This window comes from Mobula hypostoma, chromosome 1 (assembly GCF_963921235.1).
Source record: "Mobula hypostoma chromosome 1, sMobHyp1.1, whole genome shotgun sequence".
NCBI lineage: Eukaryota > Metazoa > Chordata > Chondrichthyes > Myliobatiformes > Myliobatidae > Mobula > Mobula hypostoma.
In genome coordinates, this window is record NC_086097.1 from 205,952,467 (window position 1) to 205,974,137 (window position 21,671).

Below are 21,671 nucleotides of genomic sequence, written 5' to 3' on the forward strand. Positions count from 1 at the left end.
CACCTACCTACAGGAAAGATGTAAACAAGGCTGAAAGAGTGTAGAGAAAATTTACAAGCATGTTGCCAGGTCTGGAGGACCTGAGTTATAGAAACATAGAAAACCGAAAACATACAGCACAATACAGGCCCTTCGGCCCTCAAAGCTGTGCTGAACATGCCCCTACCTTAGGACTACCTAGGCTTTACCCATAGTCCTCTATTTTTAAGCTCCATGTAACCATCCAGGAGTCTCTTAAAAGACCCTATCGTTTCTGCCTCTATCACTGCCGCCGGCAGCTCATTCCACGCACTCACCACTCTCTGCATAAAAACTTACCCCTGACATCTCCTCTGTACCTACTTCTAAGCACCTTAAAACTATGCCCTCTTGTGCTAGCCATTTCAGCCCTGGGAAAAAGCCTCTGACTATCCATATGATCAATACCTCTCATTGTCTTGTACACCTCTTATTAGGTCACCTCTCATCCTCCATCACTCCAAGGAGAAAAGGCCAAGTTCACTCAACCTATTCTCATATGGCATGCTCCCCAATCCAGGCAACAACCTTGTAAATCTTCTCTGCACCCTTTCTATGGTTTCCATGTCTTTCCTGTAGTGAGGTGAACAGAATTGAGCACAGTACTCCAAGTGGGGTCTGAACAGGGTTGTATATAGCTGCAACATTACCTCTCGGCTCTTAAACTCAGTCCCAAGATTGATGAAGGCCAATGCACCGTATGTTTTCCTCACCACAGAGTCAACCTGCGCAGCAGCTTTGAGTGTCCTATAGATGCGGACCTTAAGATCTCTCTGATCCTCCACACTGCCAAGAGTCTTACCATCAATATTATATTCTGCCATCATATTTGACCTACCAAAATTAACCACCTCACACTTATCTGGGTTGAACTCCAGACAAGGAAATATTGAATAGGTTTGGACTGTATTCATTAGAACATAGAAGACTGAGGGGAGATTTGACAGAGGTATACAAAATTATGAGGCATAGATAGGGTAAATGCAAGCAGGCTTTATCCTGAGGTTGGGTGGGATTACAACCAGACGTCATGGGTTAAGGGTGAGGGGTGAGAAGTTCAAGAGAAAACGAGGGGAAACCTCTTCACTCAACAGGGTGAAAGTGTGTGTAATGAGCTGCCAGCACAAGTGGTGCGTGCGAGCTTGATTTCAATGCTTAAGGGAAGCTTGGATAGGTACATGGATAGCAGGGATATGGACTCCTATAGTCCCAGTGCAGACTGATGGGAGCATGCAGTTTAAAATGGGTTCAGCATGGACTGGATGGGCCAAAGGGCCTCTTTCTGTGCTGTACTTTTCTATGACTTTATAACTGTGTATTAACAATGTTTTCATGGCTTGACATTACAACAAAACTATCCACAATAAAACCTTCATAATCTTGCCACAGATTTACTGCACTCATTTTGAATACTGATTCGCCTCTTGTAACAGAGGCAGTACATAATCATAATCTCTTACTCTTTGATGATCAAGGAAAAGTTCTTTCAATTATAAACTTTAGAGGAGAGTCTAATGACAATATACACACTGGCCATCGGCAGAATTATAGCCTTGATGTAATACTGTAAAGCTCTTCCCCCCCACCCCCACAGTTTGTCTTTGCATTTCTTTGCTGGAACATAAAAGAAGATAGATGTTTCTATATTTTATATACACATCAGCCGAAGGTAGAAGTTAAGTGATTTTTGATTGTGAGAACAAAAATAGTTCTCTAAATCTTTTCCTTTGACTTTCCAATTGCTCCTGCACACTGTTTTCTAGCTTTGTATATTGCTACCATTTTGCAGATCAAATAACTTAATCTGTAGAAATCTGACTGTGTGGGAACTGGAGCAATACTGACTGCACAGGAGATTGAACTAACTGCTGCATTAAGTAATGAGCTTCTCCCAATAAATGCCACATGCAGTGATACGGCATAGATCTCATTGAATTGTTGAAGAAACATCTCTTTTGCCACTTTACTAAGACTTGAGACACTGAACTGATACAATGATAAATTCACATGAAAGGTACAACCTATTAATGCTCTTTTGCAATTAAGAGATTATATCTGATCTTGAAACATTTGCACCATACTATGTGCAACAGTAGAGGGAACTAATTTAACTACCTATATGAAACAAACACTACAAAAAAAATGCATCAGGGAATGTTTTCTTTTAACTTAATGATGCTTTAATGACATTCACGTGAGCAAATATTCAGAAGAATTTAATCATAAATCGACTTCAAATTTAAATACAGTTTCTGAGAAGGAAAAGAAATTACTTCTTAAGCTTCCAGTAAACTGATGTACACTAATTGTTTGGAAATCAGGCACACAGCTTTTACACGCATTCAACTTGTCAAATGCAAGGTCTCTTTGGGAGGCAAGGAGAATACATGAAAGAAATTGTGTAATACCAGATAAATTTCTATTGCAGAATATTGCTGAAACTATTTATATTTAGGCTTCTAAACATGTTCTGACACCAGTGACATTATATAATAGCCCCCAAATAATTTACTTCTGCAGCCACTTGCTTTGTGCCTGGGGATCGTGGCATGACAATGGCATGTGTTCGTTGCTCTGCCTGCTTTCTGACTTCTCAAGGTTGGTAAAAGAGATCCAATTCTGGGCTTAACCAGGAGAATCGAGCTGCTTCCCAGCACCACTGTCTGGGAATAATCTTGAAGATTAAATGTCACTAACAGATGTGCTTGTTTTACATTGATAGACCATAATATTCCATAGCTCATTTTATTTGGAGTAAATTGTATCATCTAACATGATAATGTGTGATATTACTATACAATTGAATCTCTATTTAAGCTAGACCGCACCTCACATATACTAACCAACACCCACCTCCTGTAAAATTTCAGTTTCCTAACTAATACTTCTTAGCCCTATGGGATTTATTGTACTAAAGGCCTCCATTCCAAAGCCCAGCTGTGAGGTGTGGTGACCTGCTCTTAGACAGTGGATTCACAAGTCTCATCCCTTAGACAGCCAACACAGCCTTTGACAACTTGCCACCAAAGACATTTCTTCTATTATAAAGATGTCCCTTATATTGAGAGACATTCAAATCAAATTTAAATGCAGCTAATTCCAAAAGCTAACATTTTAAAATGATTAAAAATGAAATAAGCTGCCTGTATGCCAATTAAAAACAAAAAAAAACAAACAAAAGGCAATCTAGACAAAAGACATTTAAACTTACTCCTGAAAGCAAAGATTTATGATCCCAGTCAAATTAATGGGGTTATTGCCGTCTCCAGCCAAAGTATTACTTATACTCCAGTCTGGATGAGATGTGAATCAACTCCTCAGCTTAATAAACTCTGAAATTAGTACTGAGCATACTGCCTTGCATATTCCCAGGTTTAGTCTTGTAGTGCTCAGAACTAAAAATGAAGATGAGCTAAATAATGGAAAGCTTGATCTGTTCCATAGAATTCCATCAAAACTGAAATCATAATGATCTGGATAATTATCTTACCAAATTGTACAACTTCATATTTTTGGTATCATGATATTTCACTGCATCATTTTACATATCTTAAATAAAATTCAGAAATTTGTTAACAAAGTAATATGTAATTGCTGAGATTCTAATTTGGATTGATTCTTTCAAACATAATTGGTCAGAACTTATCGAACATAACAAAGTCAATAAAAAGATGGTAATGTACTGTGAAAGAATGCAAGAAAGTGGAAATATACCCACAAAAACTCAAGAAAACCAAAATGCATATCCAACCAGGACATGGGAGCATATGCAGTATGAAATAATATAGGACTTTCCGGGGGGGGGGGGGGGGCATTAATTTCATTTTTGCACCATGAGATGATTTCAGACCCGAATGGTAGATTTTTGTTAATTACTGGTTTGTTATTTAACAAAAAAGTTGTTATGCTTAATGTCTATGCCCCAAATGTTGACTATCCCGAATTTTAAGAATCTCTTTACATCTCTTCCTAATTTAAATGATTATATATTATGGGTGGAGATTTTAACTGTTGTTTAAATCCTTTGATGGATAGATCCATGTCGAATCAAGTACTTCCGAATAAATCAGCTACTCTTATTAACTCTTTTAAGACTGACTCTGGAATCTCAGAAATTTGGAGATTCTTGCATCCAAATGAAAAACAGTTCTCATTTTTTTCACATGTATATCACTATTCAAGAATTGATTATTTTCTTATCGATTTTCGATTAATTCCACTTGTTATTGGTTGCAAATAAGATTGTGGGCACGTGGCTAAGTGGTTAAGGCATTGGACTAGCAACCTGAAGGTTGTGAGTTCGAGCCCCAGCCGAGGGAACATGTTGTGTCCTTGAGCAAGGCACTTAATCACACGTTGCTCTGTGACAACACTGGTGCCAAGCTGTATGGGTCCTAACGCCCTTCCCTTGGACAACATTGGTGTCATGGAGAGGGGAGACTTGCAGCATGGGCAACTGCTGGTCTTCCATACAACCTTGCCCAGGCCTGCGCCCTGGAGAGTGAAGACTTTCCAGGTGCAGATGGATGGTCTCGCAAGACTAACAGATGCCTTAAGATTCTTTTGCTGTTTCTGATCATGCGCCTTTAAAACTATCTATTAAGTCAAGGGATACATCTTCTAGCTCTAGACAATGGCGATTTAATACCACTTTGCTTCAAGATTCGGATTTTGTTAAGTTTATTGAAGAACAGATTAATTTTTTCTTCATAACAAATTCTGCAGAGCATATTTCCAGCGGGACACTATGGGATACTTTTAAAGCATATATTCATGGACAAATTATTTCATATACTGCTGGATTAAAAGATCAAACTAATTATGAAATACTTAAACTGGTTGACAAGATTAAAGAAATTGACAAGAAATATTCCATTACTCCTAATCAGGAGCTTTACAAAGAGAGAGTTGAACTTCAAATGGAACATAATCTAATACTATTATCTTCGATTGAAAGTCAATTAACCAAAACTAAGAGTCAATTCTATATACATGGTGATAAAACTGGGAAACTATTGGCTAATCAAATGAAATAGGCTTCGGTTAAGCGACAGATTGTTAAGATCGTAAACAAGATGGCACTCTGACGGTTGACCATGATGAGATAAATAAATCCTTTCAAGAATTTTATACCTCCCTATATCAATCAGAATTTCCTGATGATTCCACTATAATGCATGAATTCTTAAAGAAATTGAATATTCCAAAATTATCATCTAATGAACATTTAAAACTAGACGTACCTATTACAGTAGAAGAAATAAAAAATGCTATTCTTTCGATGAACTCAAGTAAAGCACCTGGCCCAGATGGATATACAATAGAATTTCTTTTAAATCTTTCTCTACTACACTGACTCCTTGGCTATGTAGAATTTTTAGGGATGCAGTATCGACAGGTAAATTACCACAAACTATTTATTGAGCTTCTATTTCCCTAATTCTTAAAAAAGATAAGGATCCTACTGAATGTGCATCTTACAGGCCTATATCTTTGTTGAGTGCGGATTCTAAGATTTTTTCTAAAATATTGGCAATGAGATTGGAGAATGTATTGCCTCAAAGTATTTCTGCTGATCAGATTGGATTTATTAAAAATCATTATTTTTTTAGTATTAGGAGATTAACTAATATTGTTTATACTCCTTCACCCAGAACTCCAGAATGTGTCATTTCATTGGACGCTGAGAAAACCTTTAACAGAGTTGAATGGGCATACTTATTTAATACCCTTGAGAAATTTAATTTTAGTCTGATATTTATATCTTGGATTAAATTGATATATCTTAATCCTTTGGCTTCAGTATTTACTAATAATCAAAGATCTCCCCTTTTTCATTTATTCCGTGGTACTAGGCAGGGTTGCCCTCTTAGTCCACCACTATTCAATATTGCCTTGGAACCACTAGCTATTGCTATTCGTGACTCCCCTAATATATTTGGTATCACCCATGGTAATGAGACACATAAATGATCACTATATGCAGATGATTTACTATTATATATTTCTAACCCGGGGAAATCTATTCCGGCAGTATTAACTCTGCTTACTCATTTTAGTAGTTCGTTATAAATTGAATCTAGGCAAGAGTGAACTTTTTCCATTAAATATGCAGGTTCCCATTTATAGATGTTCTCCATTCAGAGTGATTATTGACTATTTTACTTATTTGGGAGTTAAAATTACTTAGAGACATAAGGATTTATTCAAGTTCAATCTTTTACCGTTAATTAGTCAGGTTAAACAACTGATTACTAAGTGGTCCCCATTGTCCCTATCACTGATTGGCCGAATTAATGCTATGAAAATGATTATTTTACCGAAATTCTTATATTTATTTCAAGCGATACCAATTTTTATTCCTAAATCCTTTTTTGATACTATCGATTCTAAAATTTCCTCATATATGGCAGAACAAAAATCCATATACGTTTGTAGATCAAGTAAAAAATATTTACAGAAGTCCAAGAAAGATGGTGGTTTAGCACTGCCTAATCTTAAGATTTTATTATTGGGCAATTAATATTCGATATCTAATATTTTGGACACGAGATTGGAATATAATTCCAAGTCCACATTAGGTAAACCTTGAAGGCTACTCTGTACAAGGGTTCTCTTTGGCTTCCATTTTAGGAACTTCACTTCCTTTTGTATTATCTAATTTGAATAAACAAATGGTTAATCCAATAATAGTCATAGTCATACTTTATTGATCCCAGGGAAAATTGGTTTTCATTACAGTTGCATCATAAATAATTAAATAGTAATAAAACCATAAATAGTTTAATAGTAATATGTAAATATGTAAATTATGCCAGGAAATAAGTCCATGACCAGCCTATTGGTTCAGAGTGTCTGACCCTCCAAGGGAGGAGTTGTAAAGTTTGATGGCCACAGGCAGGAATGACTTCCTATGATGCTCTGTGTTGCATCTCAGTGGAATGAGTCTCTGGCTGAATGCACTCCCGTGCCCAACCAGTACATTATATAGTGGATGGAAGACATTGTCCAAGATGGCATGCAACTTGGACAGCATCCTCTTTTCAGACACCACCGTCAGAGAGTCCAGTTCCATCCCCACAACATCACTGGCCTTACGAATTAGCTTGTTGATTCTGTTGGTGTCTGCTACCCTTAGCTTGCTGGCTCAGCACACAACAGCAAACATGATAGCATTGGCCACCGCAGACTCATAGAACATCCTCAGCATCGTCCGACAGATGTTAAAGGACCTCAGTCTCCTCAGGAAATAGAGATGGCTCTGACCCTTCTTATAGACAGCCTCAGTGTTCTTTGACCCGTCCAGTTTATTGTATTAAATGTATTAAACATACATTACGAATAGGATTCAATTTCGTAAAGTTTTTGGTTTGAACAAATTTATATTATCAAGCCCTATTATACCTAAATTTTTTTTCAACCCTCAGTTATGGACCAAGCCTTTTGGATATGGAAAACGAAAGGTATAACATGTTTTCGTGACTTATTTCCGGATAACTGTTTCATGTCTTTTGAACAGTTTCTAAGAAATTTGATTTGCCTAGTTCCCATTTGTTTTAGATATTTACAAATAAGAAATGTTTTAAATACCATGCTGTCTACCTTCCCGACCTCATACCCTACTGATATCCTCGATAAAATTTTTAGGTTTAAGTCCTCTTCAGAAGGGATTAATAGCATCTATCTATGATATAATTATGAAATTACAGCCAGATATATCTGATAAAATTAAAAATGAATGGGAAAGGGAACTTCAACTTTGCCTACCTATAGAGAAATAGGATAAATTTTTTCAATTAGTCAGTACTTCCTCTATATACATACACTAATACAATTTAAAGTAGTGCGTAGGGCCCATATGTCTAAAGATAAATCAGCCCATTTTTATTCCCATATAAACCCTATTTGTGACAGATGTCACTCTGAAGTGGCTTCTTTAACCCATATGTTTTGGTCCTGTCCCCTTTTGGAAAGACTTTGGAAAGATATTTTGGCTATTATCTCAACAGTTCTGTGTTTTGATTTGCAACCCCATTCTATTACGGCAATTTTTGGATTGCCAATGGTAGAACATAGATTTTTATCCTCTTCAGCCTGTCGGATGATTGCATTTGTTACTTTAATGGCCAGAAGATCCATTTTATTGAACTGGAAGGAGACGAATCCTCCTACTACATTTCAATGGTGTTCCCAAACTAAATTAAGTTTAAATTTAGAAAAAAATTACAAGTGATATTTTTGATCCTTCAGTTAAATTTGAAGAGACTTGGAAACCAGTTATTCAACATTTTCATATTATGTAATTTGACCTTTCCTAATCCTTCTTATTAACTTAAAATATATGAATAGAGGAGCGGAGTTGACGACATTATTGAACGTGTTCGATTTAAGATCTAGCCTTGTTTTGTTCCGTTTGCTTTTTTTGGGTTTAGTATTTAGTTCTTTTTTTTGTTTCTTTTTGGGGGTTTTCTTTGTATTTTTTCGTTTTTATTTCTTTTTTCTCTATGATTAATTACATCATGAGTTTGGAAGTCTATTATACTTGTATTATTTGAAATCTTTTTTGTATATGCTTATTAACAATAAGATTATTCCAATCTCTCTGTGTCAACATTGTTAATCTTTTTATAACTTTGGAAAATTAATAAAAAGATTTAAAAAGAAAGAAATAAAGAAATAATTTAATTACCAAAGTGGCTTTGTACAATCAAAATAACAACCCAGAAATTCTCCTGACATGCAGTTCTATAAAAAGTATTCGCCTCCCCTGGAAGTTTTCATGTTTATTGTTTTACATCACTGAATCACTGGTTTTAATTTGGCTTTTTTGACACTGATCAACAGAAAAGACTTTTGTGTCAAAGTGAAAACAAATTTCCACAAGTTGATATATACTTATTACAATTATTAAACACAAAATAATTGATTGCAAAATTACTCACCCCCTTCAATTCAGTATTTAGTAGATGCGTCTTTGGCAGCAATTACAGCCTTGGGTCTGTGTGGATAGGTTTTCAGTAGCTTTGCCTAACTGGACACTAATTTTTCCCCCAATTATTCTTTACAAACCTACTCAAGATCTATCAGATTGTATGGGGATTGTGACTGAATAGCCCTTTTCAAGTCCAGCCTCAAATTCTCAATTGGATTGAGGTCTAGGCTCTGATTTGGCCAGTACTTTGCTACTTTTAAGCCATTTCTGTGTAGCTTTGGCTTTATGTTTGGGGTCATTGTCTTGCTAAAAAAAACTAATCTTCTCCCAAGGCACAGTTCTCTTACAGACTGCAGCAGGTTTTCCTCCAGGATTTCCCTGTATTTTGTTGCATTCATTTTACCTTCATATGCCTTCCAGGGCCTGCTGCAGTGAAGCATCCTCACAGTATGATGCAGCCACCACCATGCTTCACAGTAGGGATGGTGTGTTTTTATAATGTGCAGTGTTTGGTTTACACCAAACAGAGCAATTAGTCTGATAGCCAAAAAACTCAGTTTTGGTTTCATCAGACCATAGATCCTTCTTCCAACTGACTTCAGAGTCTCCCACATGCCTTTTGGGAAAACTCAAGCCAAGATATCATGTGAGGTTTTTTTTCCCCCAACAGTGGCTTTCTCTTCACCACTCTACCATAAAGCTGAAACTGGTCAATCACTCAGGCAACAGTTGTTAGCTCTCCCATCTCAGCTACTAAAGCTTGTAATTGTTCCAGAGTTGTCATTGGTCTCTTGGTGGCCTCCCTCGTTAGTCCCCTTCTTGTACAATCACTCAGTTTTAAAGGACAGCCTGCACTTGGCAGATTTACAGCTGTGCTATATTCTTTCTATTTCTTTATTGACTTAACTGTACTCCAAGGGATATACAGTGACTTTGAAAATTTCTTGTATCCATCTCCTGACTTGTGCTTTTCAATAACCTTTTCACAGAGTTGCTTGGAGTATTCTTTTGTCTTCACAGTGTAGTTTTTGCCAGGATACTGACTCACCAGCTGTTGGACCTTCCAGATACAGGTGCATTTTTACTACAATCAGTTGAAACACCTTGACTGCACGCAGGGGATCTCCATTTAACTAATTATGTGACTTCTAAAACCAATTGGCTGCACCAGTGATGATTTGGTCTGTCATATTGAAGGGGGTGAATACTTCTGTAATCAATGATTTTGTGTTTTATATTTGTAATCAATTTAGATCACTTTGTAGAGATATGTTTTCACTTTGAAATGAAAGTTTTTTTTCTGTTGATCGCTGTCAAAAAAAAGCCTAATTAAATCCATTGTGATTCAATGCTGTAAAATAATAAAACATGAAAACTTCTAAGATGGGCGGGGGTGAATACTTTTTATAGGCACTGTAGCACATGCACTGGCTGTTTTTCTACCTGTCACATGTTCTTAACCATAAGCAAGTCTCCAACAAAATCTTTACCGAAGCCTATTCTAACCTGATCAATGAGAATCCAATCAGGCAACCATGTTGATTGTAAATCTCACAGAAACGCCCTGGTAGGTAGTGAAACCACAAGCTGAACCAACTGTCATGCACATCTCTGGAATGCACAAACTCTTAGAGACTGCTAAAAATGAAATTCATAACAAAAATGTTCAGAATTATTTATAAGCACAAAAACAATTCAACACATCAGAAAATATCTAAACACTATATAAATAAATTTAAATACATTCAATACTTAAACGTTACTTAACTCAATGACTTTCAGGAAATATATAAAATTACTCAAAACTTCCCTCAGCTCTCTTGCAACCTTTCCTCCCCACTATAATGAACAAATTTGCTGAATTGGCACCAGATCTAAAAGTCAATGCAGAGAAACCTAGCACTGTGTGTGTGTCCTCTGTCGGTCGTGGTCAACCATAGGTACTGCGCCTGCGGCAGTCACTGGTTTGTCGAGCAGCGTCGACTGTGGCTACTGGGGCCGATCCCGGAACAGCAGGCTCTGCCACAGTTGCTGCATAGGTAGGGCGTCATGGAATTGTTGTCCGCTGTCCGCTGTGCTCTCCGCTCCTCAAACCGACTCAAGACCACTCGTTTTCCTTGCTCTAAGTGTTGCTGAAGAGTACCTCATCATTTGTTATGGTCATCTGCTGTATCCTCTCAGCAATCTGTGTTGATTTTTAGGGCTTTCATGTCACGTTTACAGAGGTCCTGAAGCGAAGCTGGGGTCTACCAACATTCCTCTTGCCTGTTGCTAGTTCTCCGCAGAGGATATCCTTTGGCAGTCTGCCATCCTTCATACGACGGTCGTGGCCCAGCCAGCGCAGTCCGCATTGTCGTAAAAGCGTGAACATTGTGGGAAGTCCAGCACAGGAGAGGACCTCGGAGTTTGGGACTTTGTCTCTCCAGGTGATGCCGAGGATGCGGTGAAGGCTACACAGGTGAAAACTATTGAGTTTCCTCTCCTGCTTGAAGTAGATGGTCCAAGTCTCGCTACCATACAGGAGGGTGCTGATAACAGATGCATTGTACACAGCATGTGTAGGCAAGTGGTTAAGTCATTGGACTAGCGACCTGTAGGTCGTGAGTTCGAGCCCCAGCCGAGGGAACGTGTTGTGTCCTTGAGCAAAGCACTTAATCACACATTGCTCTGCGATGACACTGGTGCCAAGCTGTATGGGTCCTAATGCCCTTCCCTTGGACAACATTGGTGTCATGGAGAGGGGAGACTTGCAGCATGGGCAAGAAGTCTTTCCAGGCGCAGATCCATGGTCTCGCAAGACTAACGGATGCCTTTAATGTACACAGCATTCTTGGTCTTTGTAGCGAGTTTCAGATTCTCCCAGACCCGCAAGGAGAGTCGAGCAAGGATCCATGCTGCTTTGCCGATACGCCTATTGATTTCAGCATCGAGGGAGAGGGTGTCGCTAATGGTATGTGAACTCCTGGACCACTTCTAGATCGTAATTGTTGATGGTAATGATTGGTGTCTCCACTATGTTCTGGGCAAGTACATTTGTTTTCTTTTGGCTGATGGTAAGTCCGAAGTCCTTGCATGCCTTAGAGAAGCGGTCCATGAGCGTTTGTAGTTGCTGGTTGGTGTGCAAGGTTATAGCAGCATCATTGGCAAAGAGCATGTCACGTATTAAGATCTTTCACACCTTTGCTCCTGCTCTCAAGCACGCAGGGTTGAACAGCCGCCCATCAGACCCGGTGTGCATGTAGATGCCTTCTGTCGACCTCCCAAATGCATGCTTCAATAGCAGAGGGAAGATGCCGAATAATGTTGGGGCCAGCACGCACCCTTGTTTGACTCCACTATGAATAGCGATGAGCTGCCATCATACTGAACAGTAGCCCTCATGTCATCATGAAATGACGATGATACTTTGGAGTTTCGGGGGACAGCCGATCTTGAGGAGAATCTGAAAGAGCCCATCCCTTCTGACAAGGCCGAAAGCCTTGGTCAAGTTGATGAAAGCGACATAGAGGAGTTTTGGTTGTTCCCTGCACTTCTCCTGAAGTGACGAAACAGGGTTACAAAAGTACACATAGACTAAGATGTTAACTGTCCTGTGCTAGCACCAGTGGGATCAACAGTTGATCTGCCACCTGTCTTCAGGAGAGAGAGATAAGTAAGACAATGGAGCAGCATTTGGAAATGTTAATGAAGAGACGAGAGAGTTTAACGGAAGGAGACACCGGTCTGAGTATTGTCAAGACCGGCTCCTTTTGAACCCTGAACTGTTTGAAGTGTGATGGACAGGCGATACCCCAGCAGGGGGATTAAAAGGGACAGGTTCGCTAAGGCAATTGACACATGACTCCACGAGGTAACGAGACCCTGAAAGCAGTGTGCCCCCCCCCACTAGTTGGTGGGAGTATTTTGGACGTCTGATCGCGGGACCAGCCATAGACGCACAGAGTGGAAAGGTACGGATCGGCGGGAACCTGGTGTGTGTGTCTGCCCTTGCCTGGGTGCTGGGTTCACCGCAGAAGAAAGATTGTATCTGGAACGGAGGGGTCACAGTCGGTGACCTCCGAAGACATTACAAAGGGCTCGCCCGAAAGCTGACTGCGAGGAATATCGAAGGTCTGTTTGGAATTCGATTTGATTATTCATTCGTTCTCTCTCTCTCCCCCCCCCCCACCGCCCCCAATGGCACAACGGTGATTACTGTGGACTGAACTGAACTTTGTGTCACTTGAAACTGGTCATTTACCCCTAGACGGCGATAGAGCTTGATTGATCCTATTATCCTAGTTCTGTGTACATGTGTGTTTATTCATTGCTAACCTGTTGCATTTATATCCTTACTATTAGAGTACTGTGTTGCTTATTTCTTTAATAAAACTTTCTTAGTTCCAGTAATCCAGACTCCAACTGAGCGGTCCATTTCTGCTGGTTTGGCAGCTCAGTTACGGGGTACGTAACATCCTGAAGTGACAGAGTGAGAAAGTCGATAGTTGACCTCCTTGCGTGAAAACCACATTGGGACTCAGGGTAGACCCCTTCTGCCAGAGTTTGTAGATGTGCCAGAGTTACACGAGCAAAGACTTTGCTGACAATACTCAGGAGGGAGATACCCCTGTAGTTGTTGCAGTCACTCCTATCACCCTTGTTCTTGTACAAAGTGACGATTTTGGAGTCGCGCATATCCTGTAGTACGGCTCCTTCCTTCCAGCGCTGATGGAAGACCTCGTGTAAAGGTTGGAGAAGTGAGCTCTTGCAGTGCTTGATCAGGTCTAGAGGAATCCCATCACTGACAGGAGCTTTCCCTGGGGCCAGACTGTCAATTGCCTTGCTGAGGTCCTCAATGGCTGAGCTAACAACAACATTTTCCCTTGAGCAGACCTCAGAGTAGTGTTCTACCCAGCATTCCATCTCCTTGCTTTTATCAGTGATTATTTCACCGCTGGATAACTTCGGGGTGCTGTCTTGCTCTGCAATGGGCCAAGGGCCTTCTTGATACCATCATATGTCGATCTAATGTTGCCTGTCACAGCTGCTGTCTGATTCTCCTCACTGAGCTGGAGCCAGTACTCACTTGTGCACTGCTTTGTGGTCTGTTGTACTTTGTTTCTAACAGCTCGAAGTGCCTGGAGTGTTTGGTCAGGTGGTGAGCACTTGTACTCTATGGGAGCTGCACGCTTGGCTTCGATGACAGGAGTCATGATGTTGGACTTTGCCTCAAACCAGTCACTGCTCTTTGTGGTCTTTCTTCCAAAGATAGTGTTGATTAGTGGATGGTGTCACAAAGGTGTGACCATTGTTCTGTTGCAGTATCTCCTTGTGAGGAGGTAGTCATAGCACACTGTACCAACTTGGCAAACTGGTCAACCTTTTCTGACTGTTTCATCTCTGTTGTGTTGATGCGAGGTTTTCCAGTTTGTTTGGAGTGGTGGATTTTCTTCGGACGTAGTTTGATCATGCAGCACGCCTAAGCATGATCCGTATCACAGTCTGCACTGTGGTATGAACGGGTGATTAGTACAGAGTTGATGAAAGAGTGCCTGGTGATGATCATGTCTAGTTGGTGCCAGTGTTTAGACCATGGATGTCACCATGAGATCTTGTACTGCGACTTCGTCTGAAAGTGGGAGTTAGTTACACACAGGCCGTGATAGGAGCAGAACTCCAGGAGCCGTTGTCCACTGTCATTTATTTTGTCAGTTCCAAAGTGGCCAAGACAAGACGGCCCGGAATCATTATCGGCTCCCACTCTGGCGTTAAAGTCACCAAGGAGAATGAGGTGCTCACCACTGGGAATATTCCTGACAACAGCTTCTAATTTTTCGTAGAACATGTCTTTTGCCTCAGATGTGGAGTTCAAGGTAGGGGCATACACACTGACGAGAGATACTGGACTGTGACTGGTGTGTAGGCGGAGAGTTATAAGTCGTTCTGATCCATTTTCTGGTGGCTCCACCATTTGCAACAAGGCGTTCCTAACGGCAAAACCCATTCCATGCTTGCAGGACTTGACTTGGTTCTTTCCCAGCCAGTAAAACGTGTAGTCCCTTTCCTTCAGTGTACCTGAATCCACCAAACATGTTTCTTGTGTGTGTGCGCGTGTGTGTGTGTGTGTGTGTGTGTGTGTGTGTGTGTGTGTGTGGGGCCTCCGTCGATCGTGGTCGACCATGGGTGCTGCTCCTTTGGTAGTCGCTGAGAGTGGCCTCTCCAGGGCGCAAGCCAGGTCAGAGTTGAAATGGAGATTCATCAGTTGCCCATGCAGTGGGACACCCCTCTCCTGCCACAGCTGCTGTCTGAATGTCCTCAATGAGCTGGAGCCAGTACTCACTTGTGCACTGCCTTGCGGTCTGTGCACTTTGCTTCCAACAGCTCGAAATGCCTGGAGTGTTTGGTTGGATGCGTGAGCGCTTATACCCTGTGAGAGCTGGTGGTGGTGACAGGCTTGGCATGCTGGTGACAGGTCCAAAGGAATGACGAAAGTCGATACAGTTTGGTGCCAGCAGCATCGCAGGAGTTGCCATGCCGGTGCTGGGTACAGCAGTCAGCTGCCTTCGGGACTCCAACTCCAGATTTTTCCTCGCGGTTTACTCCCAAAGCCTTTCCCATGAGCGGGTATAGTCGCAAGGCAGCGGAGATTTGAAATCGGAGTTTTCCCTCTCCTAGATGAGCTGCCATCCGTAATTCACGAGCCCCATCTGGTTTTAAGGCGCCAGTGGCCTGCCTTTGCCCCTTCTCCTGTCAGAGAGACCAGCTCCGCCGGGCATAATAACTATGCCACATGTGAAGGCCAGGAGTTAGACTTAGTTTTCAGAGGCTGTTTGAGACACACACCATGAAGGTGATTTGTTGAGCAGTGGGAGCTCGTCCCCACTACCACCCTTCGGCTCTGGCTACCTTTGGAGAAACCTAGCACTATACAACTGGATGCACTGAGGAGACCAGCTTCCACAATACAGTTAAACTTGGCAGTTAACTGAACAGAAGCTTGCATATGCTAGTTTGAGAATCCTGAAATTCTTCACAGTTAAGGAGGTTAATACCAGAAGTTCTGTATGGAGCTATTGCTTTACTGGCAGAGACTGCGGGCCAACATCAGCATCAGAGCAGATGGAGCATTTAACTGCTGAGCTTACAATCTGAAAGCAGATCAGTCCGGGTGCTCCTTAAATATTATGATAGTATCTGCTTCCGCCAGATCTTCAGAGAGCACATTCCAGACTCTGACCACTCACGGATTCAAAGTACACTTATTATCAAAATATGTATAAATTATAGAATCGTGGTAGTCTTCTGCTTACAAAGTAATAAACAGGGGAATACACAATTAAAAACAGGACACCACCAAATGTGCAGAGAAAGAGGGGAAATAAACACAAATTATACAAACAATAAAAGAAAGCAACAGCATTCCAAATCCAACTGAGCCCATTCACCAGAATCCTGGAGCAGCCAGTGTAGGCCCGTAGCCTCAGTCTCCATTCATCATGTTATAGGGTAAATTACAGCAAAGCTCCCAGACATGAAGCGTGTAGAAACCAGAGCAATCTCTCAGCATCGGCACTGTGGAGAGAGGAGTGAACATCGCGAAAGAGAAAGCAGAATCAGCCCAACCCTTGCTTCTGGTTCCAACACATGCCTTTCCAGACTATCTGGGCTGGCGTTTAAATCATCCACACACCAAATCATGGTGCGCACTGGGACCCAGACTGCGCCACAGCGATACACTCAGGGCCTAGACCTCACCACCCAGCCCAAAGCCATTCTTGCCCTTTCCACAAACAACAGGAATTCTGCAGATGCTGGAAATTCAAGCAACATATATCAAAGTTGCTGGTGAACGCAGCAGGCCAAGCAGCATCTGTAGGAAGAGGTGCAGTCGACGTTTCAGGCCGAGACCCTTCGTCAGGACTAACTGAAGGAAGAGTGAGTAAGGGATTTGAAAGTTGGAGGGGGAGGGGGAGATCCAAAATGATAGGTGAAGACAGGAGGGGGAGGGATAGAGCCAAGAGCTGGACAGGTGATAGGCAAAAGGGGATACAAGAGGATCATGGGACAGGAGGTCCGGGAAGAAAGACAAGGGGGGGGGGGGTGACCCAGAGGATGGGCAAGAGGTATATTCAGAGGGACAGAGGGAGAAAAAGGAGAGTGAGAGAAAGAATGTGTGCATAAAAATGAGTAACAGATGGGGTACGAGGGGGAGGTGGGGCCTTAGCGGAAGTTAGAGAAGTCGATGTTCATGCCATCAGGTTGGAGGCTACCCAGACGGAATATAAGGTGTTGTTCCTCCAACCTGAGTGTGGCTTCATCTTTACAGTAGAGGAGGCCGTGGATAGACATGTCAGAATGGGAATGGGATGTGGAATTAAAATGTGTGGCCACTGGGAGATCCTGCTTTCTCTGGCGGACAGAGCGTAGATGTTCAGCAAAGCGGTCTCCCAGTCTGCGTCGGGTCTCACCAATATATAAAAGGCCACATCGGGAGCACCGGACGCAGTATATCACCCCAGTCGACTCACAGGTGAAGTGATGCCTCACCTGGAAGGACTGTTTGGGGCCCTGAATGGTGATAAGGGAGGAAGTGTAAGGGCATGTGTAGCACTTGTTCCGCTTACACGGATAAGTGCCAGGAGGGAGATCAGTGGGGAGGGATGGGGGGGACGAATGGACAAGGGAGTTGTGTAGGGAGCGATCCCTGCGGAATGCAGAGAGAGAGGGGGAGGGAAAGATGTGCTTAGTGGTGGGATCCCGTTGGAGGTGGCGGAAGTTACGGAGAATAATATGTTGGACCCGGAGGCTGGTGGGGTGGTAGGTGAGGACCAGGGGAACCCTATTCCTAGTGGGGTGGTGGGAGGATGGAGTGAGAGCAGATGTACGTGAAATGGGGGAGATGCGTTTAAGAGCAGAGTTGATAGTGGATAGTCCAAATCCCTTACTCACTCTTCCTTCAGTTAGTCCTGACGAAGGGTCTCGGCCTGAAACGTCGACTGCACCTGTTCCTAGAGATGCTGCTTGGCCTGCTGCGTTCACCAGCAACTTTGATGTATGTTGCTTGCCCTTTCCACTTTGGCTTGACGCTTAAATAGATCCAACCTCACTCCCGGTTTATGTGGATGGGTCCCGAAAATCCTCTGCCTCAACTCCTCTCTGAATCGCTTGCTCCAACTCTATCTCCGACTTCGACACCATCTTGGATTTTGGTACTTCGTATCATACTGGCACAGCTCAACCCTTGAGTCGGCTCCCCCTTCACTCACCTCTTCATTGTTTGAGGTGATAGTTTACCACAACTTACCTCAGAAGATGTGTTATTAATAATGTTTTAAGTCATATTTCTTGGCTGAAATACCAGTGAGCGGTCACCCAGTTCAGTGGCACCATCTTAAACTGGAAGTACTTTTCACTCTCCTTCTAATTGCAATGCTGCAATGTAGACATCATCCCAGTGAATCTCCTCAGTACTCTTTCCATTGCAATAACTGTTGCAAATAAGGTAGCACATATGAATGCTAATTCACCTTTAAAAATCATATGGTATGACCTTTGACATATTATTCTACTGCTATTGGTTGTGTGTTTCCTGCTTTTTATAAATGGTATCTGTTTGATAGATCTGATATTGTTCTTACCTTAGTGAACAACAATATAAAATAAACTACAGGCAGCAAAGTTGAGTTGCAATTACTGGGGGGGAGCGGGTGGAATAGGAGAAGTCAATCTGCAGGGTTTTTCTTCCACAAACCAGTTTGTAATAAAATGAAATTGAAATTATTTTGGCCAATTAGATGTTAAAACTATCTGCATTTCCATTTCAGAGCAGATTTTCTCGTTCATGGAAGATTGGTTTGCTTTTTCTCCTACAATCGCAAGGGAATTTTCAAAAGGTTCTGACACTTGATTTCTTGCTGAATTTTCCTGCTTTTCAACTTTCTTCCTTTTTTCTCCTGGGATTATGAGAAGGATGTGATATTCTATGTCAAGGAGCACATGGATGATAGAATGCAGGGCTACGTGGAAGGGAAGGATTATATTGATCTTGGAGCAAGTTAAGGGGTCAGCATAACATTTAGGCTGAGGAACCTTTACTGTGTCATGCACGTTCTATGCTCTAAGTGCTAGCATGATGGCACTGAATTTAATTCATGCTTCATGCTAAAGAGATTTAGCCCTATAAAAAACATTCATCACTTTTCCAGCGTAGTCAAATATTCCCCTTTGGGCCAGTGTCAGATCTCCCTCTCACATTTCACAGCACAGGTCACACAAAAAAACCAACATTATACAGTAGGCTTGTGCAAGTACCAGGGAGATGAACAAAGGTGAACCCATTGGCAGATGAATAACAAAATTCTCATATCTGAATTTTTACAAGCACATGCCTTCAGACATTTTACCCCAGAGAGGTGGAAGCACTGACAGAGTGGGCAGAAAGGAAATGTGATGCTGGTGGTGGTCATACTGATGAATAAGTTGTGGATTTTATTTCACATTGACTTGAATTGGATGCAAATGGAATGTGAAGTTCAGCTTGGGTAGTAGAGAATGTATACATTATTAAGTATTACTTCATTCTGGAAGATTGACCAGGGACAAACGGGGAATCAACGGCAAGGGTATAAAGAGTATGACGGAAACCAAATAACGTTTTTCTAATATTGAACTGGGGAAAGTTGTGACTCACCCTATACTTGATCATATCAAACAATAAATCCAGCAGGGGAAAGAGAGAAAAAATGGGGAAAACAGAGCTCAGATAGAACAAGAGATATCTGCCACCTTAAGATCTATTGAAAGAATGAGACCCTGAACAAAAATTGGGCGAAAGCTGTCTGTATATCACCCGGGTGCTATCTTTACACCACTTCTAATGGCCAGATAACGTTTCTCATTGGTAGAGATTTAGGAGCAGGCCTTTCATCCACCTTCATAAGTATGGAGTAGAGAGCAGGGAAACATGTAACACAAATAACAGACACTTTGATTATAGAATGACAAAAAGGACTGATTATATGGAATAAATCAGTCCATGTAGTTCATAAATATTAACTGATTGTGATTTTTCCTCTGACTGTCATTACCTTGGCTCCTAATTTCTGTTAGCTATTATGTTTTTGGTTTCCATATACTGTATATTGCCAATATCAGTTTTATGCATTTCAACTGACAAATATATATTAAAAAGTCCTTTAGTATGCCAACTGCAAACTCAGTATTTTATATACTCAGCATTTTGTGTGGTTTGATGGACAGCGTCAAATTAATTAGCTTTGACAAACATTAATTTATTCAGTTAATATGATTGAGTGACAGAAAGCTTCAACTTTTTCTGACAGTATCAGAACTGCTCAAAACTCTGGTGCATAACTGGATATCTTCACTTATCTTATCTGGATAAAATTAGGTAAATAAGCCATGCATAGAAATCACTTACAACGTGTTCAGGTTCTTCTGTTTCCTAAAGGCTCCTGTTGGAATCTCCCTAATCCTGTTAAATCGCAGGTCCCTACAAGAAAACAGTAAGATTGAGACATTGATCAATAGAAGTGCTTGGCTCCATGTCAGGAGCAAACTAATACAGGCCATGCCTAGATTACAGATGGCCAACTTGTGGACGGCCTTAAATATGAACAACCTCACATAATATTAATAATTTCTGATGTCTGATCTACATACACGTCTGCTACTTTGAATGGTAGAAATAATTTCCTCTCTATCAGTCTGTCTGTCTCTCCATTTTTATTAATTGTTCTTTCTTATCAGTCATGTGATTTTTATGCCATTCATTATACATTCAAAGTATATCAAATAATATTTGTGTATTTTCCATCTTCTGGACAAAATCTCATGGGCAATCTCACTGGCTGTTCGCTCTGCTTTAAAGCACGTGGAGAACAGCAAAATATATGTCAGGCTGCAGTGTATTGATTGCAGTTCAGTGTTCAATATGATTATCCACTCAATATTGATCAGCAGGCTTGTAAACCTGGGTCTTTTTACTTCCCTCAGTAAAAGGATTCTCAATTTCCTCATTGTAGTTGATAGTCAGTCTGGATCAGTGAAAACATCCCCTCTTTATTGACAATCTACACAGGCGCACCACAGGGATGAATGCTTAGCTCACTGCTGTACTCTGTATATTCAAGATAGCGTAGCAAGTCACAGCTCAAACATTAAATATAAATTTGCAGATGACACTATTGTTACTGGTAAAATCTCAGATAGTGATAAGGACGTGTACATGTATGAGATAGATCAGCTGGTTGAGTGGTATTGCAACAACAACCTTGCACTCAACGTCAGCAAGACCAAGGAACAAATTGTGGACTTCAGGAAGGGGAAGTCGATAGAAGACACACCAGTCCTCTTTGGGGGTCAGTTGTGGAAAAGGTACGCAGCTTCAGGTTTCTTGGTATCGGAATCTCAGCGGTTCCATCCTGGGGCTAACATATTACTGCAAACCAGCAGCTTCACTTCATGAGGAATCTAAGAAGATTTTGTACGTCAGCAAAGGCTCTTGCAAGTTTCTGTAGATTTACAGTGGAATATTCTGACTGGTTGCATCACCGGCTGGCCTGGAGGAACCAATTCACAGGAAAACAAGAGGCAGCAGAGGGTTGTAGACTCCATCATAATCACAACCCTCCTTACCTTCAAGGACATCTTCAAGAGCTGGTGCCTCAAAAAGGTGGAACCCTTGCCATCTGAGATATGCCCTCTTCTCATTACTATCATC

At 41.3% G+C, this 21,671-nt stretch overlaps 1 protein-coding gene across 2 annotated transcripts in view; it reads right to left on the reverse strand.

Moving 5' to 3' along the window:
* Positions 1–21,671, reverse strand: part of LOC134354560 (peroxidasin homolog) — a 564,572-nt gene that overhangs the window by 382,498 nt on the left and 160,403 nt on the right. For both annotated transcript variants that reach the window (XM_063063488.1, XM_063063497.1), the window contains exon 2: positions 20,370–20,441. In XM_063063488.1, coding sequence (XP_062919558.1) covers positions 20,370–20,441 — 72 coding nt within the window. The remainder of the gene's footprint in view (positions 1–20,369; positions 20,442–21,671) is intronic.